This window comes from Diceros bicornis, chromosome 16 (assembly GCF_020826845.1).
Source record: "Diceros bicornis minor isolate mBicDic1 chromosome 16, mDicBic1.mat.cur, whole genome shotgun sequence".
In the NCBI taxonomy this organism is placed as follows: Eukaryota; Metazoa; Chordata; class Mammalia; order Perissodactyla; family Rhinocerotidae; genus Diceros; species Diceros bicornis.
In genome coordinates, this window is record NC_080755.1 from 11638474 (window position 1) to 11656120 (window position 17647).

General features: G+C 39.3%; 1 protein-coding gene across 1 annotated transcript in view; it reads right to left on the reverse strand.

Annotated features, from left to right (window-relative positions):
- Window positions 1–421: 421 nt before the first annotated feature.
- Window positions 422–17647, reverse strand: part of LOC131415284 (proteasome assembly chaperone 2) — a 29458-nt gene continuing 12232 nt past the window's right edge. The window contains exons 6-7 of the mRNA XM_058556797.1: window positions 1585–1705; window positions 422–720 (exon numbers count right to left, since the gene is read on the reverse strand). Of these exons, the coding sequence (XP_058412780.1) occupies window positions 628–720; window positions 1585–1705 (214 nt within the window). The 3' untranslated portion in view covers window positions 422–627. The remainder of the gene's footprint in view (window positions 721–1584; window positions 1706–17647) is intronic.

The following is a 17647-nucleotide window of genomic DNA, read 5'->3' on the forward strand; positions in this document are numbered from 1 at the left end:
ATTTTTGGACTTCTGATTTCTAGAATTGTAAGATGATAAATTTCTGGTTTTTTTCTCCCCCAGGAAAGATTCACCCTGAGCTAACATCTGTTGTCAATCTTCCTCTCTCTCTTTTTTTTCCTCCCCAAAGCCCTAGTACATAGTTGTATATTCTAGTTGTAAGTCCTTGTAGTTCTTTTATGTGAGCTGCTGCCACAGCATGGCTAGTGACAGATGAGTGGTGTGTGGTTCCACGCCCGGGAACCGAACCCAGGCCACCAAAGTGGAGCATGCCAAACTTTAACCACTAGGCCATCAGGGCTGGCTCAAATTTCTGTTGTTTTAAGCCACTACATTTGTGGTAATTTGTTACAGCAGAAATAGGAAACTAATACAGAAGTCTGAGTTAAAAAAATAAAAATACATTTCAGACAAATTACTTAGGAAATATTTTATTGTACAAAATTTACATTTTTTGTATGTCATGAAAGTCATGGCAAAAACAACCTTTTTTCTTTAAGATTTTCTGTGAAAAGTAAAGATTCATTTCATAATACATTCTCAGATAATATCACTTTTCACATAGTTGTTTAACAGTTGGGTTGGTAATAAGTATCTTGGGACATGAAGCATAAAACTGAAAACAGATCAAAAAAGTGCAGGAGGAAGACCACTGCCAAAGAGTAATCTCCAAGAACTTGGTATTTTCCAGGGCAAGGCAGATGCTGTGGGGTCATCGCTCTGTAACTGAAGAATAAAATATTTTAATCTCTCAATTTTACCAAGAAATCTCCCTTTAACATGTAAGTATTACACAAGTCTCCTTTCTCTAATTTTTTTTTGTTCCTTTTGGTTTTGACACTTTTAGCTGAGTTTTATTGCAAGGAAAAAGAAAATAATAAATTTCTAGAAGACTTTATCTCAACTGAAGATAAATTTCCTCAAGTTCTAAATCATAAAGACATGCCAGAATCTCTGTGGATGGAGTCCATCAAGTAAAACCAAATTCAAAAGGAATAGGTGGTAAAAAAAAAAAAAAAAAAAGTCAGTGCTGTGTGATTTGTATCAATTTCTTCTTGGCAAAAGCCACAAATTAAAAAGACAGATACCTACCATATAAAGCAGCTTTATGGTACTTGTTATGCCTAAAGGCTACCTGATTTCCCTGGGTTTAACGTTCTTATTTCATAATAGAGAAAAACATTTTAATTATAATGCACGTTCAATAGCTACAGTATTGCTCACATAGTAATACCTTGTGCTTTCCTAAAAAAAAAAAAAAATCCTGAATTCCAAACAAGACTTGTTTATTCTTGTAAGAAGCTGTCTATTATAATTAATGCAACAAAGACAATGAATACAATGAAGTACTTCAGATTTTCCTTTTTTGGAAAATCAGCCTTAATGAGGGCTGTAGACAATAGGTTGGTTAACTACCTACCCTCTTTCCTTTTCAAAACTTCAGCTAAACTAAATTCTATATAAAGTTATGTCTATATTTAACATAAACTTTCACTTATTTGGTCTACTTATATAATATATAAAATGCAAGTTTATGAATACATAACCAGAGAAATCAGAGGTTTATGCTGTAGTAAAACTTACACGTGGTTTGATTATCTGAAGCCATTCATTAAGATACTCAACAAGACCTAATGCATCTGGGATATTGTCTCCTTCTGAAACAAATTTCAGCAGAACTGCCACTGGGATTTCTTTCGAACAGCTACAACAAATAAAAATAATAATTAAGTATTCTTCACTGATACTGATTCCAGTATGTCTGTTTTTATAGCTAAGATAATCTGCCAGGTTGCAGGCAAGGAGAAGATGCCACATCATAAGATCACTCATTTATCTCCCTTTGCCCCAGATATATTCTTCTATTTGTGGGGACAGGACTAGGAACCACATAACACCCACTCTGGGCATACACAAGTTTGTGCCTCACACCAAGGCTGCATGAAAAAACAAACCCTCTATCCATGGCTATAGCACATGAGGTATGTTCTGATCTACTCCCAAAACCTACTGCAGAAGACAGTGATTTCCGGAAGCACCACAGCAAAGAAACTGAAAGAAAACAAGACCCTTGTTATTAACAATCTAAAGCAGCGTGGAGCCGGCCCAGTGGCATAGTAGTTAAGTTCACATGCTCCATTTTGGCCACCCGGGGTTTGCAGGTCCAGATCCCAGGCGCAGACCAACGCACCACTCATCAAGCCATGCTGTGGCAGGCGTCCCACGTACAAAATGGAGGAAGATTGGCACAGCTGTTAGCTCAGGGCTGATCTTCCTCACAAAACAAACAAATAAAAAGTCTAAAGCAGGAAAGGAAAAGTGCAGAATAGAGCAGAACAGTTAAAGGGAAAGAAACTAGTACTTCTTACAGATTCCATTTATTGAGTGATTATTATGTGCTAAGCATTGTCTGCATATTTTATGATTCAATCCCTATAACAATCCTTGAGGAAGTTATAATTGTCTCCATTTTATGAATGCATCAGTTTGAAATAACGGGAAGGACAGAATACCTGGATTCAAATTCTAGCTCTGCACTTACCACATATGTTGGGCAAGTTTTTAATTAGGGCTTTAGTGTTCCTCATCTGTAAAGGAGGGGTCACAGTAGAACTGACCTCACAGCCTGTTGTGAGGTTTAAAGGAGGTAACGGAGGCAAAGTACTTAAAACAGTGTGGAATACACAGTCAATGCTGTGTAAGTGTCAGCTATCACTGTGAGGCAACTGAGCTCTAAAGGGACTAAACCATGGTTAACATGCTCAAAGTTCTCTATCTAGGAAGTGGCAGAGGTGGGATTTGAACTTAGGTCCTTCTGACATGAAAACAGTGTCCTAACTGTTATGCTCTAAATGCCTCAAGATAGTGATGAGATGGAGATACACCAATGCAAAAAGCTGTTTGCCAACAAAAGCAAAAATCACTGCTAACACCGAAAACCAAGAAGTACCAGAAAAACGTAATGCCAAAAGTCGAGAGCACGTGATAGGCAGACAGAGAGCTACAGAAATAAAGGTGAGTTGGGCTGCTAAGCAGGGAATTTAACATGTGGAAGAGACTCTGACATGCAGGTTCAGAAGTCTCAGGTGTACCAGGAGAGTCTAACACAGCATCTCAGTCTCTCAACATTAGAAACTGGAAGTTGTAGGGGCCGGCCTGGTGGTGTAGCAGTTAAGTGCACCCTCTGCTTCAGCGGCCTGAGGGTTTGCAGGTTCGGATCCCAGGCTTGCACCGACGCACCGCTTGTCAAGCCATGCTGTGGCAGCGTCCCATATAAAGGAGAAGAAGATGGGCATGGATGTTAGCCCAGGGCCCACCTTCCTCGGCAAAAAGAGGAGGATTGGCATCGGATGTTAGCTCAGGGCTGATCTTCCTCACAAAAAGATTAAATAAATAAATAAATAAAATTGAAAAAAAAAAAAAGGAACTGGAACTTGTTAGCATTAATTATACCATCTCAGTACATAGTTCTCAAGTATCTTAAAGGCTCTCAAGCTTTGTATGGAAGCACTGTGAGCTGTGATGGCTCAGAAGATTCTAGTTCCTAAATATTCATGCTATGACAGCCTTAGAAATGTCTCCTGTGTGGGGAAGGCTGGCCTCCCTGGCTGTGCCTTCATTTTAAAGGCTCTAGCTTGAAAAGTGCAGGGGGACAGTCCTGAACTCACAGTGCCTCTTCTACTACTCTGTAACGCAAATAGTAGAATAACAGTTTAATACCATCCTCTGGTTCTCTCTGTAAAAAAGGTAAGTGGAGAATGACTTATTTTATTACTTTCTGTGACATTAAAATCTAGCACCTGAAATATATTCTTATTAAATTACAAATATACTTCTATTCCAATTAAACATAAGGGATCCCAGATCAGCCACACCACTGCCATCATTTATTATTAGAGTAACTAATACTATCTTTTCCAGAGACCAGAACACATATTTGTTCTAATAATGGGAAGGCAAAATATGTACATTAGGAAAAATTCAGCAAATAATCATGATACGCACTGAGGGAAAAAAAGGATTCAAAATTCTATAAGCGGTATGATAAGGTTTTTTTTTTCAATTTCAAAAATTCTTTATTCCAATGAATATATAATTGCACTGAACATTAAACATTGGCTTGGTATAAATGAATAAAAGATTTGCTACGAAAAATTAAAAGAAAATTGATTTTGTGAGAAAAATCTTTGAATAGGATGAACTCTAACGTTACAAACGTTAGGGTTGCACTATCTTGCAGATACATACATGCAATTCAACTATACTTTAAAGAAGCTGGGAAGAAAGATCAAAAAATTAGTAGTGTGGGGGGGTGATGTCAGCATCATGGTGGAATGAGTTGTTCCCTGTGTCTCTCTCCTCTAAGTTACAACCAATGGGACAACCAGTGATCAACAAAGGCCTCCTTGCACAGTGCACCAGAATGCCTTGGAGATCCATATATTCATACACCTTAAAGTAGGTGAACCGAGCCTCCAGGAGGCAGTGGAACTAAGGGAACAGCCCCCATCACCTTCCCCAGTGGCTGTGACTGCAACACCTGCCCACCCAGCAGTGGGAGCTGCATCCAAAACGTGGATACCCCTGGCACTGGTGGTGGGGCCCTGACCTGAGATTTCACAAAGCACAGTGGCACCAGAGACCAGAGGCTGGAGGAGCAGCAATACAACTCCTGGCTCAGCTCCTGCCCCTCCCCCAGCAGTGGCAGGTGGCACCTGCACCCTGAGGCTTCAGGAAACGCAGCAGTATCTGTGACCCAGCCCCCCGTGACACTGGCCCTACTGGCAGCGGGGGCTACATACAAGACCCTGAGACCCTGGCAGCGGCAGTGACACCCATGCACCTAGTGCCCCAAGCAGCGGTGCTGCCATCTCCCAGAGATAACCTGGGAGCAGCAGCACAGGTGGTCCATGTGGTAGCAGCACGCGAGCCCATGGAGAGCCCACAGAGAACCAGTGGGGGAACACGAGACCCATGCAACCCTGAAAGCAGCAGAGGTGCTTGCAGCCTGGTGATTCCAGTGGGGACACCTGCGACTGCAGTGATATCTTAAACAGCAAGGCAACAGCAATCTTGGAGGCACAAGCAGTGCAAGGAGCACATTGATGATACCTCTGGCAGAGGCGGTGGAGGGTAGAGAGAGCAGACTCTCAAATACAACCAGAAGTAGTTCAGAATCAAAATAACCAAAGCCTTACCCAAATAAGAAAGGTGTTACTACCACAAATGCGCCGGCAGAGGAACAAGTCATTAAGCACCATAAAGAACTACAGTAACATGGTAGCACAGAAAGAAAATGACAACTCTCCAGAAACCAAACTTGAAGTCACAAAGACTGCAATCTAACTGACAGAAAATTCAAAATAGCAGTCACGAAGAAATTCAACCAGTTACAAGAAAACTCAGAAAGACAGTTCAATGAGCTCAGGAATAAAATTAATGAAAAGAAGGAGTACTTCACCAAAGAGATTGAAACTCTAAAAAAAACCAAACACATTCTGGAGATGAAGAACACAATTAATGAGGTGAAAAATAAAGTAGAAAGCATTGGAAACAGAGCAGACCATATGGAAGAGAGAATTAGCGAGCTCGAAGATAAAAATCTAGAAATGATTCTGGTGGAAGAGAGAGAACTAAGATTTAAAGAAAATGAAGAAATCCTATGAGAAATGTCCAACTCAATTAGGAAAAGCAACATAAAGATAATGGGTATCCTAGAAGGAGAAGAGAGGGAAAAGGGAGCAGATAGCTTATCTAAAGAAATAATAGCTGAGAACTTCCCAAACCTGGAGAAGTAACTGGATATACAAGTACATGAAGCTAATAGAACTTCTAATTATCTTAATGCAAAAAGACCTCCAAGGCATATTATATTAAAACTGTCAAAAGTCAATGACAAAGAAAGAATAGTAAGGGCAGCCAAAGAGAGAAAAACTTACAAAGGAACTCCCACCAGGCTATCAGCAGATTTCTCAGCAGAAACTCTACAGGCTAGGAGAGGAGAGTGATATATTCAAAATATTATCAGCCAAGAATACTCTATTCAGCAGTTATCCTTCAGATATGGAGAAATAAAAGCTTTCCCAGACAAACAAAAGCAGAGGGAGTCCACTGCCACTAGACCTGCCTTACAAGAAATGTTGAGAAGAACTCTCCTACCTGAAACAAAAAGGCAAAGGTTTACAAAGCTTCCAGCAAGGTGACAAATAGAGAAACAGAATCATAAAATTGCAACTCTGTATCAGAATAAGTTAGTAAACACTTAATTATAACATAAAGGCTAAAGAGAAAGAAAGCATAAAAAATAACTATAATCACCTAAATTTAGTAACAAACTCACAACACACACAAAAAAGATAATTTGTGACAACAAAAACATAGAAGAGGAAGAGGAAAAGAATGGAATGTGCATAGGCTAATGGAGGTAAGATGTTATAAGCAGAAAAAGGACTATGTCATCTATGAGATCTTTTATACAAACCTCAAAGTAACCACAAAACAAAAAATCAGAGCAGAGTCACACATAAATGAACAGGAAACTGAGAAAAACATCACAGAAACTCACCGAACTAAAACGGCAGACAGAGATACAGGGAAAAAGAAATAGTGGAAATATAGAACAATTTGAAAACAGCAGTTAAAATGGCAGTATTAAGCCCAAGTATATCAATAATCACTCTAAATGTAATTGGATTGAATTCACCAATCAAAAGACACAGAGTGGCTGGATGGATTAAAAACAAGACCCAACAATACGATGCCTCCAACAGACCTATCTCACCTCCAAGGACAAACATTGGCTCAGAGTGAAGATGATACTCTAAGCAAATGGCAACCAAAAGAAAGCAGGAATAGCCAGATTTGTATCAGAAAAAATAGACTTTAAGCCAAAAAAAGATCAAGAGACAAAGATGGACATTATATGATGATAAAAGGGGCATTCCACCAAGAAGACATAACACTTATTAATATATATGAACCTAACACAGGAGCACCAAAGCATATAAAGAAACTATTAACAGACCTAAAGGGAGAAACTGACAGCAACAAAATAATATAGGGGACTTTAACACACCACTTATATCAATGGATAGATCATCCAGACAGAAAGTCGACAGGATACACTGGCCTTAAATGAAACACTAGACCAGATGGACTTAATAGATATATACAGAATATTCCATCTGAAAGCAGCAGAATACACATTCTTCTCAAGTGCACATGGAACATTCTCCAAGACAGATCATATGTTGGGAAACAAAACAAGCCTCAATAAATTTAAGAAGACTGAAATCATATCAAGCGTCATTTCTGACCATGATGGTATGAAACTAGAAAACAACTACAAGAAGAAAGCTGGAAAAGTTACATATATGTGGAGACTAAACAACACACTACTGAACAATTACTGGATCAATGAAGAAATCAAAGAAAAAATAAAAAAATACCTGGAAACAAATGAAAATGAAAACACACATACCAAAACTTATGGGATGCAGCACAAGCAGTACTAAGAGGAAAGTATATAGCAATACAGGCCTACCTCAAGAAACAAGAAAAATCTCAAATAAACAATCTAACACTATTCCTAAAAGAACCAGAAAAAGAAGAACAAATGAAGACCAAAGTCAGGAGAAGGAAGGAAATAATAAAAACCAGAGGAGAAATAAATGAAATAGAGACTAAAAAGACAACAGAAATGATGAGTGAAACTAAGAGCTAGTTCTTTGAAAAGACAAAGAAAATTGACAAACACTTAGCTAGACTCATTAAGAAAAAAAAAGAGAAAGCTCAAATACAATCAGAAATGAAAGAGAAATTACAACGGACACCACAGAATTACGAAGGATTATAAGAGAATACTATGAAAAGCTATATGCCAACAAATTGGATAATCTGGAAGAAATGGATAAATTCTTAGAATCATACAACCTCACAGAACTGAATCAAGAAGAAACTCAGAATCTGAATAGACCAATCAGAAGTAAAGAGATTGAAACAGTAATCAAAACCTCCCAAAACACAAAAGTCCAAGACCAGAAGGCATCTCTGATAAATTCTACCAAACACTGAAAGCAGATTTAATTCCTATCTTTCTCCAACTCTTCCAAACATTGAAGAGGATGGGATGCTTCCTCATCCATTTTACGAGGCCAACATTACCCTGATACCAAAACCAGATAAGGACAACACAAAAAAGGAAAATTACAGGCCAATAATGCTGATGAGCCTAGATATAAAAATCCTCAACAAAATATTAACAACTCTAATACAATAATACATTATAGGATCATACACCATAATCAAGTGGGATTTATTCCAGGGGTGCATGGATGGTTCAACATCCACAAATCAATCAATGTGATACACCACATTAAGCAAACAAAGAATAAAAGTCACATGATCATTTCAATAGATGCAGAGAAAGCATCTGACAAAACTCAACATCCCTTTATGATAAAAACTCTGAATAAAATGGGTATAGAAGGAAAGTACCTCAATATACTAAAGGCCACATATGACAAACCCATGGCCAACACCATACTCAATGGTGAAAAACCAAAAGCTATTCCTCTAAGAACAGGAACAAGACAAGGATGCTCACTCTCACCACTCTTATTTAGCATAGTATTGGAAGTCCTAGCCAGAGCAATTAGGCAAAAAAAGAAATAAAAGGTATCCAAGTTGGAATGGAAGACGTAAAACTGTTACTATTTGCAGATGACATGATCTCTATATAGAAAACACTAAAGAATCCACTAGAAACTTATTAGAAATAATTAACGAAGACTGTAAAGTTGCAGGGTACAAAATCAACTGCATTTCTTTACACTAACAACGAACTAGGAGAAAGAGAAATCAGGAATACAATCCCACATACAATTGCAAAAAAAGAATAAAACACCCAGGAATAAATTTAACCAATGAGGTGAAAGCCCCATAAACTGAAAACTATCAGACATTATTGAAAGAAACTGAAGACATAAAGAAACGGAAAAATATTCTGTGCTCATGGATTGGAAGAATTAACATAGCTAAAATGTCCATATTACCTAAAGCAATCTACAGATTCAATTCAATTCCAATCAGAACCCCAATGACATTTTTCATAGAAATAGAGGAAAGTATCCTAAAATTTATATGGAACAACAGAAGACCCCAAATAGCCAAAGCAATCCTGAGAAAAAAGAATAAAGCTCTCTGATTTCAAAATATACCACAAAGCTATAGTAATCAAAACAGCATGGTACTGGCAGAAAAACACACACAGATCAATAGACTAGAACTCAGAGCCCAGAAATAAACCCAGACATCTATGGACAGCTAATTTTTCGACAAAGGAGTCAAGAACACTACAATGGAGAAAAGAAAGTTTCTTCAATAAATAGTGTTGGGAAAACTGGACAGCCATGTGCAAAAGAATGAAAGTAGACCATTATCTTATACCATACACAAAAATTAACTCAAAATGGATTAAAGACTTGAATGTAAGACCTGAAACCATAAAACTCCTAGAAAACATAGGTAGTACACTCTTTGACATTAGCCTTAGCATTATCTTTTTGAATACCATGTCTCACCAGGGAAGGGAAACAAAAGAAACAATAAACAAATGGGACTACATCAAACTGAAAAGCTTCTCCACAGCAAAGGAAACTATCAACAAAACGAAAAGACAACCCACCAACTGGGAGAAAATATTTGCAAATCCTATATCCAACAAGGGGTTAATCTTCAAAATATATGAATTCATGGAACTCAACAACAACAAAATCAACAAGCTGATCAATAAATGGGCAGAGGATCTGAACAGATGTTTTTCCAAAGAAGATATATAGATGGCCAACAAGCACATGAAAAGATGTCCAACATTACTAATAAAGAAAAACAAATAAAAACTACATTGGGACATCACCTCACGCCTGCTAAAATGGTTATAATTAACAAGATGAGAAATAACAAGTGTTGGAAAGGATGTGGAGAAAAAGGAACCATGATATACTACTGGGGGGTATGTAAATTGGTGCAGCCACTACGGAAAACAGTGAAGAGATTTCTTAAAAAATTAAAAATAGAAATACCATATGATCCAGCTATTCCACTTCTGAATACTTATCCAAAGAACTCAAAAACACTAATTTGAAAAGATCTAAGCACCCCTATGTTCACTGTAGCATTATTCACAATAGCCAAGACTTGGAAATAACCTAAGCGCCCATCAACAGATGAATGAATAAAGACGATGTGGTACATCTATACAATGGAATACTACTCAGCCATAAAAAAGGACAAAATTGTGCTATTTGCGACCACATGGGTGGACCCTGAGGATATTATGCTGAGCAAAATAAGTCAAACACAGAAAGACAATTACCTTATGACTTCACTCATATGTGCAAGATAAACACACACACACATAGATACGAAAAACAGATTGGTGGTTACCAGAGGGGAAACAGGCAGGGGGAGGGCAAAAGGGGTAAAGGGGTACATGTGTATGTTGAGGGATGGAAACTATACTTTTGGTAGTGAACATGATGCAGTCTATACAGAAGTCGAAATACAATGATGTACACCTGAAACATACATATTGTTATAAATCAATGTGACCTCAAAAAAAATTAGTAGTGATAGTTACTTATGGGTGACAGAACTTGAATATTTTAAATATTACTTCTTTTGACTATTCTACATTTTCCAAATGTTCTATAATGAGTATGTCTAACTTTTATAATATTTTTTATTGTTGCTAACTTTGTGGACAAGTTACAGCTACCCAGAAGTTGTTCTTTGGCCTCATGGAGTTTCACCCTACACACGTGTGGCTTAGAATTCAGCAAAAGACTCAGGGAGACCCTAGAGGAGTTCTTCTGAGTAGCTCCCTCCTCTCTGGTTCTCTGCCCTATATTTTCCAGTTGTCTTGGCCTTCCCGAACTCTGATCTCTTGGCTTGTCAAACTCAGCAACACTGCAGTGCTCTGCTTGAGTTTCCTCCCCCTCCCTGGGCTGCAGTCCAGAAAGCATCTCCAAGCAGAAAGTTGGGGCAATTAGAGGACCTTATTTGCCTCCTCTCAGGGATCACAGTTGTGTGCTGCTTGTTGTGCAATGTCTGAAAAACAGTTTTTTCCTTCATTCTGTCCAGTTTCCAGTTGTTTATGGCAGGAGAGCAAGTCTGATGCTCTGACTTGCTCTGACAGTCAGCAACTGACTGACTGTCAGTTGCTCTGACACGGTCAGAAGCAAAAGTGGGAGACTGATTTGTGAAGAAATAAGAAGTCAGTTTGAAGGGGTGGAGTGCAGCGGGAGTACAAAGAGAGTAGTAAATTGCTCAAGCAAGTTGCAGAGGAAGTGAAGTGTGAGCTGACTCTTGGAAACTGGGTAGGTTTTTGCAAGGGAGACAAGAGGAGAAAAGGAGAGGGAACAAAGGCGAGGAAGAAAGAGACAGCTGTTAGGAAACCATGACTGCCGGTAGTTGAGCTGGAGTACAGAGCGCAAGGTGGATAACGAGCCAGGTAAGGAGATCCTGTAGGGCCTTTATAGCATATTAAGGAGTATGAACCAGATTCTGCAAAAAGCAACTAAAATTGCTGATCGATTTTATTCAGGGAGTATTGTGATCAGTTTTGCATTTTAGAAAGTTAATTCTAACAACACTGCTGAGATGGATCAGAGTGGGTAAGAATGGACGGGCCGGCCCCATGGCTTAGCGGTTAAGTGCGCGCGCTCCGCTACTGGCGACCTGGGTTCGGATCCCGGGTGCGCACTGACGCACTGCTTCTCCGGCCATGCTGAGGCCGCGTCCCACATACAGCAACTAGAAGGATGTGCAGCTATGACACACAACTATCTACTGGAGCTTTGGGGGAAGAAAAAAAAAAAAAAAAGGAGGAGGATTGGCAATAGATGTTAGCTCAGAGTCAGTCTTCCTCAGCAAAAAGAGGAGGATTAGCACGGATGTTAGCTCAGGGCTGATCTTCCTCAAAAAAAAAAAAAAAAGAATGGAGGAGGCAGGAGAATCAATTAAGAGACCTTGATAGCAGTTGCTATGGACTGAATCGTGTCCCTCCAAAACTCGTATGTTGAAGCTCTAACCCTCAATGTGACTATATCTGGAGACAGGATCTCTAGGAGGTAATTAAGGTTAAACAAGGTCATAAGGGTGGGGCACTAACCCGACAGGACTGTGGCCTCATAAGAGAGGGAGAGAGAGCTCTCTCTCTGCCATGTGATGGTACAGCCAGAAGGTGGCTATCTGCAAGCTGGGAAGGGGGCCCTCACTATAACCCAACCACGCTGGCACCCTGATCTCAGACCTCTAGCCTCCAGAACTCTGAGGAAATAAATCTCAGCTGTTGAAGCCACCCAGTCTGATATTTTGTTATGGCAGCCCGAGCAGGCTGATACAGCAGCAGGGCCACACACGATGGGACTGAATGAAGCAGGAGAAGGATTCAAAGCTGAACGTTTGCAGGGCAGGGGCAGAGAATGATCTGTAGCCAGGGCTTCCAGGCTGTAGGAGAATAGTTGAAATGATATATTTATTATGGGAATAAGCCAGACAAGAAAAGAAGTAAAAACACAAATGGGTGAAGGACTAGGAAAAAAAGAAAAGTTGAAGGAAATGATGGCTTTAATAAGAATAGAGTAGGTTTTCAGGGAAAAAGAGAATGCTAGAATGATATGTAAGTATGGCCAGAGATGACAAAACAAGTTGTACCGGGAAAACAAGTTGAGAAGCCTGCATCCTTTCTGACAGAGAAGTCAAATATCTTCAGAAAGAAAGCAGGGGCATAAATAATTACAAATACAGGCATACCTTGGAGATATCGTGGGTTCAGTTCTAGACAACTGCAATAAAGTGAATATCACAATAAAGTGAGTCACACAAATTTTTTGGTTTCTCAGTGCACATAAAAGTTATGTTTACACTAAACTGTAGTCTATTAAGTGTGCAATAACATTGTTTCTAAATAAACAATGTATATATCTTAATTAAAAAATACTTTATTGCAAGCCAGCCCTGATGGCCCAGTGGTTAAAGTTCGGTGCGCTCCACTTTAGTGGCCCAGGTTTGGTTCCCGGGTGTGGAACTACTTGGCTGTCAGTAGCCATGTTGTGGTGGCAGCTCCCACAGATGAACAAGAAGGACCTACAACAAAAATATACAACTATGTAACGGGGCTTCGGGGAGGAAAGAAAAAAACTTTATTGCTAAAAAATGTTAACTGTCATCTGAGGCTTTATCGAGTCATAATCTTTTTGCTGACGGAGAGCCTTGTAAAAAAAATTGCAATATCAGATATCATCATCACGGCAGTGTGAGAGAATCCTTTTGTCTCTCCCCTTCAATCCACAGTGAATAAAACATCCATAACCCAACAAAGGCTAAATTGCACAACACACCAGGACACCAGAAAGATCCACACAAAGGTGGGTGAACCGGAGCATACAGAGAAGGCTAAATGGGGGATCAGCAAAGGTAAAGCCCAGGATCCTGGATCCTGGCCACCCACAGCCCGAGAGAATTTGGTGAGCAGCAGCAGAGGCTCACATGCGATTCCAGCCAGCCAGGCATGGGGGCACCTGTGGCCAAGGGAAGCAGAGCAGCAGTGGAAGCGGAGCCCCATGATCCTGCCGCCCTCCCCTCGAGCCTGGTAGCAACTGTGGAGGTGTGCACAGAACTCAGACATCCCAATTGCAGTGGTGCCTATGACCACAAGGTAATAGGCAACAGCTGAGATGGTGCCCCAGGTACCTGGCTCCCTCCCCAATCTCCTCCTCCTCCCTCCACCAGGGCTCCGACCCAGGTGATCCTGGACTTGGTTGAGGCATGAGGCATTAGCCATCCTGCGCCCCTGTGGCAAAGCCGGTGATCGCAGCGTCATCAGCAAGGCAACAGTGACCTCCGAGAAGTGCAAGCGGCAACCATAAGAATACCCACGACACCTCAAAGAGAGGCCAAGCCAAGGGTGGGTGGATTGTGCAGATGTCCAAATATACCAGAGGCAGCTCAGGTGAGAGAGACAAAAAACTAGCACTACAGCGCCACCTACTGAAAAACAAAAGAAAGGCTTCTAATCTCCAAGCAGTTGAAAAGTTTGAATCAAAACAAAGCTATACTTAAACAAAAAAACATGTTTGCTACAACAAGTGCACAATAAGTCATGGTACCATGGTACTACATAAAGAAAACAATTCTCCAGAAACCAAACATAAAGTCACGGAAGTTTGTGATCTATCTGATAAAGAATTCAAAACAGAGGTCATGAAAAAACTCAAGGAGCTACAAGAAAACTCAGAAAGGCAATTCAACGAGCTCAGGAATGAAATCAATGAACAGAAGGAATACTTGACCAAAGAGATTGAAACTCTGAGGAAAAAACAAACAGAAATTACGGAGCTGAATTCAATAAATAAGATGAAGAATGCATTAGAAAGCATTGGAAATAGAGCAGATCATATGGAAGACAGAAACCTAGAAATGATGCAGGTAGAAAAGGAGAGAGAACCAAGACTTTAAAAAAAACATAGAAGTTCTATGAGAATTATCTGACTCTATTAGAAAGGGCAACATAAGGGTAATGGGTATCCCAGAAGGAGAAGAGAGAGAGAAGGGAGCAGATAGCTTATTTAAAGAAATAATAGCTGCGAACTTCCCAAACCTGGGGAAGGAACCAGATATACAAATCTATGAAGCTAATAGGACACTTAATTATCTCAACACAAAAAGACTTTCTCTAAGACACATGATAATATGTCACATGTCACACATGATAAAATCAATGACAAAGAGAGAATATTAAAAGTGGCCAGGGAGAAAAAGAAAATAACCTACAAAGGAATCACATTAGACTATCAGCAGATTTCTCAGCATAAACCCTACAGGCCAGGAGAGAGTAGCGTCAAAATACTGAAAGATAGAAACTGTCAGTCAAGAACACTCTATCCAGCAAAGTTATCTTTCAGATATGAAGGAGAAATAAAGGCTTTTCCAGACAAACAAAAGCTGAAGGAAGTCTCTGCCACTAAACCTGTCTTACAAGAAATGTTGAAAGGAGCCCTCCTACCTGAAACGGAAAGGCAAGGGTATACAAAGCTTTAAAGAAAGGTGATAAATAGAATCAGAAAACTGCAAATCTGTATCAGAAAAGGATAGTAGACACTTAATTATAACATGAAGATTAAAGGGAAAAGAAGCATGAATAATAACTATAACCACTTCAATTTGGTAACAAATTCACAACACAAAAAAGGGATAATTTGTGACAACAAAAACATAAGGAGAAAAGGAAAAGGACAGAACCTGCATAGGCAAATGAAGATAAGAGGCTATCAGCAGAAAAAGGACTATCTTATCTATGACACCTTTTATAAAAACCACATGGTAACCACAAACAAAAATTCAGAAGAGTCACAAAAATGCAACATCTGTGAAATGCAATAAAGTGAAGCGCAATAAGAACGAAGTATGCTTGTAACAAGGAATAGGTTCAACTTTTAGACAAACAATAAAGCTCACTGTGATCCTGGACCATGGGTGAAGTGTTTAAAAGTGCAGGATTTGGGGCCAGATGTCTGTGTTTGAATCCTGTCTCTGTCATTTACTACCTGTATGACTTAGCAGTTACTTAACCTTGTGCTCTTCAACTTTCTTATTTATAACACACAGTTAATAATGGTTATTATGAGAATTAAATGACTTAATACATGTGAGGTGCACAGAACAGTACCAGGCACAATTTGCTACTATTACCATAACTACTACTTCTATTACTATTACTACTATTATGACTTCTTCAGGTCACGCAGAAGTCACAACATAGATTTCAGAGCAAGCAAACCAGTCATTCTATTTTGCAATGCTAGCTTTATACTCCTGATATTTCTTTTTTTTTCCTGAGAAAGATTTGCCCTGACCTAACATCTGTTGCCAATCTTTCTCTTTTTTTGCTTGAGGAAGATTGGCCCTGAGCTAACATGCTGTGTGAATCTTCCTCTGTTTTGTATGTGGGTTACCGCCACAGCATGGCTGATGAGTGGAGTAGGTCCACACCTGGGATCCAAACCTGTGAAGCGGGGCTGCCAAAGCAGAGTGCCCCAAACATAATCACTACACCACGGAGTCAGCCCCTCCTGATATTTCTTATGTTAAGTAAAGAGGCAGATTTATTGGCTGACTCTGAGCAATGGTAGTGGGGATATATGTTTTTTCTAGGGTTAGCTCTACCCAACTCTCTAAAGCCACTGCTGAGGGCACCAGAGGGATTCTCCTCCTTTATTTCTCTTCACGAGAGGTAGAGAGTATTCTATATGAGCTCGAGAAGCAGCAGAAGCCACCCTCTAAACAGCTGCCCCTCCCCCTTTTCATAACCATTAGCTCTGTCTCCCATGAACTTATCAGGCACATCGATTCCCAGAAAGGAGGAAGAGTCAGAGAGAGTAAAGCATACAGCAAGGCCTACTGCTCAGCCCTGCACTTAGCCTCCAGTCTATGAAACAGGAGGCTGGGGATAAAGCAGGTAAAAAGAGGGATAGTGTAACTGCCTACAAATCTGATGGCAGCCAGGCATGAACGTATAAATCAATTTACCAAAAGAGAGGCTAAAAGAGAAAAGATCTCTTTCTAGGTTCCATCTTCACTTTTACTTGCCTTCAAAATGTTCACAATTCCTGAAGACTAATCAAGAATGACTATAGAGTATTTAAAAGACAAATGCATAAAAATAACTATAAATCTATGTTTTTGGGCACACAACGTATAAAGATGTAATTTGAGACAACAATATCATAACGGGGGGGACAGCGTGTATAGGAGTAGTTTTTGCATGCAACTGAAGTTAGTATCAACTCAAATTAGATTGTTATAACTATAAGATGTTACATGCAATCGCCATCATAATCACAAAGTAAATATCTATAGAATATACACAAAAGGAGATGTGAGGAGAATTAAAACACATCACTACAAAAAATCAACTAAGCACAAAAGAAGGCAGTAAAAAGAAAAAGAAGGTATAAGACATATAGAAAACAAAAAGCAAAATAACAGAAGTCCTTATTAGGAACTACTTTTAAGGTAAATGGATTAAACTCTCCAATCAAAAGACAGAGATTGGCAGAATAGATTAAAAAAAACACAATCCAACGATGTGCTGTCTGCGAAAGACTCACTTTAGATGTAAGGACACATATGGTTTGAAAATGAAAAGATGAAAAAAGATATTCTAAGCAAACAGTAACCAAAAGAGAGCAGGATGGCTGTACTAGTATCAGACAAAATAGACTTTAAGTCAAAAACTGTTACGAGAGACAAAGAAGGCCATTATATATTGATAAGAAGGTCGATCCATCAAGAAGATGCAATAAATATAAACATATACACACAAAACAAGAGCCCCAAAGTATATGAAGCAAACACTGACAGAACTGAAGGGAGAAATAGACAGTGCTACAATAATAACTGGAGACTTCAATACCACACGTTCAATAATGGATAGAACAAATAGACAGAAGATTAATAAGGAAATAGAAGACTTCGACAACACTATACACCAATTAGAACTAACAGATATATACAGAACACTCCACCCAACAAAAGCAGAATACACATTTTTCTCAAGTGCACATGGAACATTCTCCAGGATAGA